Source organism: Salvelinus fontinalis, chromosome 41 (assembly GCF_029448725.1).
Source record: "Salvelinus fontinalis isolate EN_2023a chromosome 41, ASM2944872v1, whole genome shotgun sequence".
Classification (NCBI taxonomy): Eukaryota; Metazoa; Chordata; class Actinopteri; order Salmoniformes; family Salmonidae; genus Salvelinus; species Salvelinus fontinalis.
Genome location: NC_074705.1, coordinates 14256156 through 14265880, shown reverse-complemented (window position 1 = coordinate 14265880; position 9725 = coordinate 14256156). Strand labels below are relative to the sequence as shown.

The window sequence follows — 9725 nt, the reverse complement described above, 5'->3', positions numbered from 1 at the left end:
CTACACAACATGCACTTAGTATTACTTTCTTAGCTACAGTATACATATCTCCCTGGCATATTGCATCATTTATGCAGCAGCATATAATACATTTTTGGACTCGCCTTGTAAATCCGGAATTGTAAATCCGGCCTCTTTGTCGTTCTTTGATGACAAAATTTGCCCGCGAAGGACCGCAGCACCACCTTCCTGTTCAAGTGAGCACATCACAACAAGGTGAGTCCAAAAATGTCTTATATGCTGCTGCATAAATTATGTAATATGCCAGGGAGATGTGTGTACTGTAGCTAAGAAAGTAATACTAAGTGTATGTTGTGTAGTAAGCTGTTAGTAGCCCATGTGCCTCACCCTAATAATTTGGTATATTTTCAACTCTTAATTTAGATTACATTTACTGTTTTGGCTCGGTGGTGCACATGTAGCCTATAACCTGTTTTTGAGAATGTAATCATCGAATATTGTATGTGCTTTCATTGTCTGCTTATATGCCCCCTTTATTTATCCTACAGTTCTGACTTGGTATTCAGGGGAAACACTGTAAGAACCGCCCATGTTCTGAACTCTGTCGCTGTACATTTCAAAAGTGCTGAACAAGTAGTTATATTGACTAAATCTGTCCTGGCTCGCTCATTAATGTCTCAATCGAAATTACGGATTTCATTTTATTCGTTTGTTGTCCCCTTATGCCATAGTTTGTACATCTCAAATGTCAGTAAAAACACATTTGTTTAAGCAAGTCAGCCATATCAGCAGTTTTTTTTAAAGGCAGTGAATGAGGCTGAATGAACTGTTTCGCTGCCAGACAAGGCTCCACTGATAGCCAGGTGTAGCGGGTGTTGGGACTGCTGTTGGGACAGCTTTATGTAGGCCCTAACAGTTTGTCACCTTTAAAGTGTAATTCACGTATTGTTTAGTGTTGCGTAGTGACTGCTGGCATGCATCCCACTTTTGTATTAATTTTTGCCCCACCTTGATTCACATGCTAAACTCGCCACTGTACGACATATCTCATACGTACAGCACATCTCAAAAACGAATGGTTTTGATCGCCTGGAACTTTTGGAAAATAATCTTCTTTCCACCATGCTGTTCTGTTAATAAAATGATTACTAACTTTACCCTCATTTAATAATGAAGAACTGCTATTGGGTAAACAATCTACTTGTGAATAAAGTTGAATCCTCCGTCCCACAATGAATGTCAAGACGATTATGACAATATTTATTTTCAAATGTCACGGTTATTGTCCATCATTGTCGGGTACACGACTATGCGATTTTTGTGCCAGCCTTAGTTCCAGGGCAACACATTTAACAGGATTTGATTTAACAGTGTGGTAATGGTCTGGTTTAATTGTGTGGTATACAGAGCCTTCAGAATGTATTCACACTCCTTGACTTTTTCCTAAATAAATTGTGTTACAGCCTGAATTTAAAATCGATTAAGTTTAGAGGTTTTTGTGTCCCTGGCCTACACACAATAGCCTATAATGTCAACGTGGAATTAGGTTTTTTGAAAATATATACTAATTAATAAAAATTGAAAAGCTGTAATGTCTTGAGTCAATAAGTATTAAACCCCTTTGTTATGGCAAGCCAAAATAGGAGTCAAAAAATCAGCTTAAGTCACATAAGTTGCATGGACTCTGTGTTCAATAAGTGTTTACATGATTTTTGAACGACTACCTCATCTCTGTATCCCACACACAATTATCTGTAAGGTCCCTCAGTCAAGCAGTGAACTTCAAACACAGATTCAATCACAATGACATGGGAGGTTTTCCAATGCCTCACAAAGAAGGGCACCTATTGGTAGATGATAGGTATAAATACAAAGCAGATATTGAATATCCCTTTGCACGTGGTGAAGTTATTAATTATACTTTGGCTGGTGTATCAATACACCCAGTCACTATAAAGATGCTGACGTCCTTACTAACTCAGTTGCCAGAGAGGAAGGAAACCTCTCAGGGATTTTACCATGAGGCCAATAGTGACTTTAAAACAGCTTGAATTTAATGGCTGTGATAGAAAACTGAGAATGGATCAACACTGTAGTTACTCCACAATACTAACCTAATTGACAGTGAAAAGAAGGAAACCTGTACAGAATACAAGTATTCCAAACATGCATCCAGTTTGCAACAAGGCACTAAAGTAATACTGTAAAAAATGTGGCAAAGCAATTCACCTTTTGTCCTGAATACGAAGTGTTGTGTTTGGGGCAAATCCAACAACACATTACTGAGTACCACTCCATATTTTCAAGCATAGTGGTGGTTGCATCATGTTATGGGTATGCATGTAATCATTAAAGACTGGGGAGTTTTTCCAGATAAAAAATAAATTAATCAGCGGAATGGACACGGCAAAATTTGAGAAAAACCTGATTTCAATCTGCTTTCCACCACACTGGGAGATTAATTCACCTTTCAGCAGGACAATAACCTAAAACACAAGGCCAAATCTACACTGGAGTTGCTTACCAAGAAGACCGTGAATGTTCCTAGGTGGCTGAGTTACAGTTGAATTCTTTCTGAAGGCACTCTATTTAATGGTGTGGTATATAACAAGACACAGCCATACACTACAAATGGTATGTTTGGTTTAATGTCCCCAAAATGAAATTTAGAAGCATCTCAGTGGGATAACATTTTTATTATTTCCAATGGTAATCAATACATTTGACAAAACAAGCACACATTGGGGTCATACAAAAATAAACTGCTTATTGCCACAAACAACGTGTACATTTTGTGCTGGCTGATAAAATACGATACAAAAAAAGATGTGCCAGCTAAATTTAAAAAAAATATTCCTCAAGTAGACATTTCTGATTTCTCCTCTGGTCTCAAGGACTCGATCTCCATACCCATTAGGAATCCTGGTTAGGAGATAGAGAGATTAGAAGCCCATGTTCTTTCTAAAGGCAACTGACATACAAAGCTTTTATACACATGAAAAATGAAAACACATCTCTGAAGGGACTAACATGTGTGTCATTCGGTAAGGTTGCTAAGTGTGTGTACAATCCAGTCAAATTGCTGTGGTCTGTCTGAGGTGCTTTGCTCCTTCTAGTAATTATATATCTATGGTGCATACAATTTCAGTATGGTGTATACAAAACATATTAAACAATATATATAGATAAGTATTGAGACCGTGGTAACATATAGGACTGAGCATGTCAACAATGTCTGTCGCAATTAATGTACGCCTGAGTAGGTGTTGTTGTTTTTCGTAGTCTTTTTTCTTTCGCCTCTGTTTATTGTGACTGTTGAGCAGTAAGTCTCTGTCAATGTCATGTGGAACTACGTCTGTGGAAATGTTAAGTTGCTGTTTGTTTAATTAAATCGACAAAAACAAAATAAAAAAACTTCAGCCTCACCTTCGGTGTAGTCCATCTCAGGCCTGGCAGAGATGAAGATCCAGGCCATTCCCACCAGCACAGCCACCACCAGGTTTACTATGATCCACGGGTTCAGGATCTGTTGCTCTGACCCAGGAGGCCTGGAGAGGGGAGGGGGTTGTAAAAGTCACAATGCTTTTTTGTTTGTTTGGCTGGAGTCAGAGGAACAGAAGAAAAGGGGGTTCTCTTCTCTCCGACTCCCAACAGTGATACTGCTGAGTAGGATAATCAATATACAAGAACTAACTTATGTTAATATCAAGATAATAAGAACAGTTAGTTAGCACACCATAAGGTCTCATTAGCACTGGGGTACAGGTTGATGCGGTCACTGGTCATCTGTTGGCTGAGAGAGAGGACCAGAGCTGAGAAGTACACTAAAGGAGGAGAGGGAAAGTTACTTCAGTGAAATGACCGTTTGCCAAGGCCAGAGCGACAAAGTGCTTGCTGGGCTGGCCGCATCATATACAGGTTGGCTCTGTCTGTCCTGAATGAATAGAGTAACATGCTGTAAAGATGTTTTCACTCACAGAAAGAGGCTAGAGCAACTGGGTCCAGGGTGACAAACTCTCTCATAGCCATGGCACCTTTGGCCAGATTCACCCTGAAATGGAAAGAGAATGAGTCTCCACACACACACACACACACACACACACACACACACACACACACACACACACACACACACACACACACACACACACACACACTAGGGTTTGTTGTAAAATGTGCAAGCCTGTAGCTAGAGAAAGGAGATGTGTGTGTCTGTGTATGTGTTTGTGAGGGGGTCCATTGATGGAACAGAACGACAGTGTGTTGTATACATACACACACACACAAACACCTCCTAGCTCTAGCCACAGGCTTCCATATTTTCACAACAAAGGGCACATTTATTTTGGACCTGACCCAAAATAACAACAATGTGCCACACAGACACCCACCTCCTTACCTGTCAAAGGCTGACACAGTGCTTATAGCCAGTAGCAGGTAGAAGAGAGACTGTGCAGGGTAGGCCAGGCTGTGGTACTGCTGCAGTAGGTTAGGCAGAGTAGTGAGATGTTTTCCTGCCAGGGCATAGATCACTATGATGTTCCACACTGCATAGCCTGCTAGGAAGCCGTGGCAGAACAGCCCAATCCCCCTGTATATTAGAGAGATAGAGAGATGTGATATTGAGGGAACATTCACACACACACAGGTAGACTCACACACGCACAAACACACAGTCTTTCAAACAGACACCTGCACACACACACACACACACACACACACACACACACACACACACACACACACACACACACACACACACACACACACACACACACACACACACACACACACACACACACACACACACACACACACACACACCTGAAGCCACCATGTACCCTAACAGACACATCCTTGGTGGTCCACATCTGCTGGATGTCCATTAAGTTGTCCACCTGATCGCTGGGCTTCGGCCTGTCTGACCGATCGGCCGCTTGAAACCTCTCTGAAAGTTAAACAACACACCATTTTCCAACATAGAAGACAGGACACACAAGGATGTCCAAAGAATTCATATTAGGCCAATTTTTCAAGACACACGCAAGACTAGTCCTCGACCAAGTAAGGCTTCCAATAGAGGTTTTCCATTGCAATTGTTTGATAGTCCAGGACTAGGTTAATTCATCTGTGTCCTGGAAACGAACCTATACTCTTAAACTCTACCATGTACAGCTAACATAAAATAACAGAAGGAAGGGGGACACTCACTGCTCCTCTCTACAAACACCTTCCCCACAGGCTGGCTCTGTCCCAGGGGAGCAGAGAACAGGGAATGCTGGGGGATGGGTGGCTGAGCGTCTGTGATAATGTCATCGTCCTCTACATCAAGCTCGTTGACGTACTGCGTCTCTGACACTTTCGACTTCCTAGGGAGTCGAAACACCATAGATCAATCCAATTTGATTTGTCACATACATGTGATTAGCAGATGTTATTGCGGGTGTAGCGAAATGTTTGTGCTTCTAGCTCCGACAATGCAGTGATATCTAACAAGTAATATCTAATAAATTACACAACATACACACAAATCTAAGTAGAAATGAATGAAGACTATATACATATGGACGAGTGATGTAACAGCGGAACAGACTAAGATACCGTAGAATAGTATAGAAAACAGTATATACGTATGAGATGAGTAATGCCAAATGTGTAAACATTAAATGACTAAGATACCGTAGAATAGATAGGCCATATTATAGTGTCTCTTACTTCTTCCTCTTGGGTTTTTTGGTCACTTCTTCCTCTGCCTCTGCTGTGTTCTGGACCAGTCCATCCCCGTTCACCAGGTCAGCCTGGTCATCCTCCAGGTCTGAGACACAAACAAGCGAATGAACAACGCTCCACATGTAACTTAATACATTTCACAAATACAGTAAGTACAACTATGACATATAGCCTATAAATGGTTATGGTAAAACAGAACGGAATGTATTGAATATAAGTGGAATATATTCTTAACCATGCAGAAGTGATAGAATAAATAATACACAAACAAGATAATGTTTGAGTTACAAATGTAGGAAGAGTAGGTATATGGTTCCCCCGAGGCATGTTGTTTACCTATAGTCTGGCCTGCTGTTAACCTATAGTCAGTCCTGCTGTTTACCTATAGTCATGCCTGCTGTTTACCAGATATGTTGTTTATACCTATAGTCAGATATGTTGTTTATACCTATAGTCAGATATGTTGTTTATACCTATAGTCAGATATGTTGTTTATACCTATAGTCAGATATGTTGTTTATACCTATAGTCAGATATGTTGTTTATACCTATAGTCAGATATGTTGTTTATACCTATAGTCAGATATGTTGTTTATACCTATAGTCAGGCATGTTGTTTAGCTATAGTCAGGCATGCTGTTTACCTACGGTCGCTGCCTTTTTCTTCTTCTTCCTTCTCTGTGGTGCAGCTTCCTGCGACTCGGTGTTCAAGGCCTGGATGACCTCAGATGACCTGCGACTGCTCAGACCCCCCATCTGGGCCATCTCCATCCCTGGGTCTGCTGCACATACAAACAACACAACTCTCTTATTATATACTTGAGGTGTACTTACTATGTGGCTCAAGTCATTACTAGTACTTCAACAGTTTATACATTATTATTTGACAGTGGAATGCAAGCTTTATAATTAATTGATAGCTTGAAACTTAAAGGCAAGTTGCCTTCAAAATCTGGAACAACGCTGTTCACCAGCAGTTCAACAGAAGGAGCTCCCGAGAACAATTCCTTGGAACTATTCCTTTTCCACCCACCCTCTGGGCTTTCTACACCATCCACCTGACTCTTCAACTTCTTCCTCTTGCTTTTAGGGATCGGCATCTCGTCTACATAGGAGACAAAACAGGTTAAGAAAACTATATCCAAGCCAGCAGCACCAACCTAAATTCAATAGTTAAATTATCTATTACAACATCCTTCTGAAGGCAACTCACCACCTGTATCTTGACTTCATGCAGTTGTTAAAATGCCATACATAAAAAAGGGAAAGAGAGAGCGTGAGAGAGAGAGAGATGTGATACTGTTTCAACTCATTTATCCCAGCAGAACAACAGCATAAGGAGGCGAGACTCACCTTGACATGGGGGGCAGGGCACGCTGTCCACGCTAAAGAGGACAAGGAAGAAGAGAATGAGGCTTGGACAACATCTTACATAACACTCCTTAAAGATTAGTTAATATACTTAATTATTTCAAAAAATATGTTTTACCTTTATTTAACTAGGCAAGTCAGTTAAGAACGAATTCTTATTTACAATGACTGCCTACACCCCCGGCCCGAACCCTCCCCTAACCCGGACGACGCTGGGCCAATTGTGCGCCGCCCTATGGGACTCCCGATCACGGCCGGTTGTGACACAACCTGGGAACGAACCAAGGTCTGTAGTGACGCCTCTAGCACTGCCTTAGACCGCTGCACTCTTGGAAGGCCCTCAATCCATACATGCCAAGAGATAGGAACAGAGGGGAACCAAGGAACAACGGAACCGAGCAAGTGGTTGTACAAAGCTCTCTACAAAACTTGCTTTCAAAGTAGATAACACTCCCAGTCTCAAACAGTACATTTCTCCAATTTATCTTAACAATAAAATCCTCCAAAACTCAACAACCTGTACTCAGAAAAGAGTCCTTTTCATACAGTTAGAAGATCCAATAATACCATGGCCCGGTTTCCCAAAACTAGGCCCAGGACTGTGAATGAAAGAGAACTTACCGTGAGTTGTTTTCTCACCATTACATCCAAGAATCAGGAAGGGCTCTGAGGATATTCCTGTGCCACAGCCTTGGTGACACCTGCCTAATCCTGGGCTAAATCTGCAGTAGGCATCTGCCAAGGTACTGGAATACCAACCAATCAATGCATAGATCAGATCAGACTATTCAGACCTGAGGGATTTGACCCCTTGAGGTATGACGTGAAGAAGACCCTCAACAAAAATAGCCTACACTAAACTACACCTTTATTGATGTAATAATTTGGTGTAAGAACAATGTTGATGATTATTAGGGCCATGTTTTATTTCCCTCCCATATGGGCCGCCGTTTAGAAGTGACATTAGCTACATCCACCTCTTCATGGTGTTGTTGACCTTTGCTCCTAATGCTGTATGGTTCTGCAGCAAGGCCCCTGCTTTGTTGTTGTTGGGCCCTCTGCAGGTTGCTGAGTGCAGAAACCAGAGAGACCTATGGAAACTGTCTGTCTGAGAGCAGTGTGCTCATAGGCTACCAACGTGCTGCATACTAGCTAGTTACAAGTCGAAATACACTTAAGATGTATGATATGGATGGTCGTGTAAGTGTAGTATGCGCGGCTAATGGTAGGTACCTGTGGAAGAGGCGGGAGGTCCCTCCGTCGCGTGTTTTGTGCCTAAATAAATATTTTTGATTAAAAAACAAACTGGGCAACTGGAATATGAAAGAAAATCACTCGTTATAACGAATTTATAGATACATAGTTATAGCTAACTAAGATAACGTTAGCAAATGATACCTAGGTAACGTTAGTCGGCTAAATTAGCTAGCACATTTAAACTAGAGCATCCTTGTGTTCCGACCTTTACAATATTAAACTAGCTAGCTAAATTAGCTAGCTACATACCTGGAATCCTCCTGTGTTCATTTCTGCGCGATACTCTTTTAAAACAGAACCCAGATAAGAACTAGCTAGTTAGCTACCTAGCTGTTAAAACGTTTTGGGCTTGTAACGTCTGCATGTTGGTTGCCACGCTGTTTACCCGACCTTGCCATGACAGTGATTTTTAGCTGAGAACACAAAAAGGAACATCCTGTTTTCAAAATAAAAGCCTTCTCTCTTCTGCACTTGTTGACACAGAAAGCCACACAAACACATATTCAAAAAGTCGTGTTCACACACAAAATTGTATTTTAAAAATGAGTAACAGTATACATCATATCTTTTATTATTCCAAATCCCATTATGTTACTGAGGCATCCTTCAGTATTATAAACTATAAAAATAGAGTCGCACACTCCGTCTATAAACTCCCAGTAATATATTGTGTAAATCACCAACCTTTCGGCATCACTGTGCCTTCTTCAGGGTGAATTTACTTTTTATAGTTTATTCGCCGTTACTCTGGGTGTGTGCCAGCTCAAGTTTTTTATTATATTTTTTACCCTTCAGTATTATGAAAACATTGTGTTCAAATGGTGAGCACAAAACTCCACCTACTTGCTCACCTTCATACTGAAACATAGTACCAATCTTGAGCACTTGAATTTACATTCTTTGGCATTAATATTATTTTTAAATAATATTAACATTAATTAAATAAAATAAAAACATTAAGAAAATACAGAAATTCAGCATGGACAATTATTTGCTCTAATTGTAAACGAAAGATGAGGTTAACCTACAAACTCTCATAGCATGCCTGTGTAGCACATCAATACATGATCTCCAACTACGCACACAATTTTAGAGAAAAACAGACACATGATTTTTGGTTTAATCCAGCTCCATCATAGCCTTGAATATGCTAATTATTCAACAACAGATTCAAGCAGACACAAGGACAGTATCTGTATGAGTCTCTCAAACTCACCACTAAACAAAACAAAACAATAAATCCAATCCAAAACAAATTCCACTTGAGAGCAGAGGGTATCTTCAGAAGTAGCAGCCAAAGGTTACAGCCACTCCTCATCCATGTTGTTCTCCATTCCCTCTTTTACGATGCCCTGCCCTCCATCTGTTTGTTATCCTTTTATGTCCTCTCCTCCCCCTCTCCTCTC

The 9725-nt window shown here is 40.8% G+C and overlaps 1 protein-coding gene across 6 annotated transcripts; it reads right to left on the bottom strand.

Moving 5' to 3' along the window:
• Positions 1–2638: 2638 nt before the first annotated feature.
• Positions 2639–9714, bottom strand: LOC129840296 (transmembrane protein 237B-like). 6 transcript variants are annotated; one of them, XM_055908093.1, is made up of 15 exons: positions 9536–9616; positions 8569–8732; positions 8296–8337; positions 7045–7076; positions 6905–6918; positions 6725–6796; positions 6336–6473; positions 5677–5776; positions 5173–5330; positions 4786–4909; positions 4361–4552; positions 3939–4012; positions 3698–3785; positions 3388–3509; positions 2639–2883 (listed from the first exon to the last, which is right to left on the bottom strand). In XM_055908093.1, exons 2-15 carry the CDS (start codon positions 8587–8589, stop codon positions 2819–2821), a joined length of 1242 nt encoding a protein of 413 aa, XP_055764068.1. In that variant the 5' UTR covers positions 8590–8732; positions 9536–9616; the 3' UTR covers positions 2639–2818. The 6 variants fall into 6 exon arrangements, with proteins under 6 accessions (XP_055764068.1, XP_055764065.1, XP_055764064.1 ...); XM_055908090.1 differs by lacking the exon at positions 8569–8732 and having other exon boundaries at positions 6336–6470; positions 9536–9711; XM_055908089.1 differs by lacking the exon at positions 8569–8732 and having other exon boundaries at positions 9536–9710.
• Positions 9715–9725: the final 11 nt, after the last annotated feature.

Excerpts from the sequence above, each read along its gene's own strand:
- LOC129840296 (XM_055908089.1), bottom strand. The coding sequence starts at position 9,637 with ATGAGGAGTGGCTGTAACCTTTGGCTGCTACTTCTGAAGATACCCTCT. Across the intron at positions 7,077-8,295 it reads ACCTCCCGCCTCTTCCACAG|CGTGGACAGCGTGCCCTGCC; the intron begins GTACCTACCATT and ends TGTCCTCTTTAG. Across the intron at positions 2,884-3,387 it reads TGAGATGGACTACACCGAAG|GATTCCTAATGGGTATGGAG; the intron begins GTGAGGCTGAAG and ends TCTCCTAACCAG.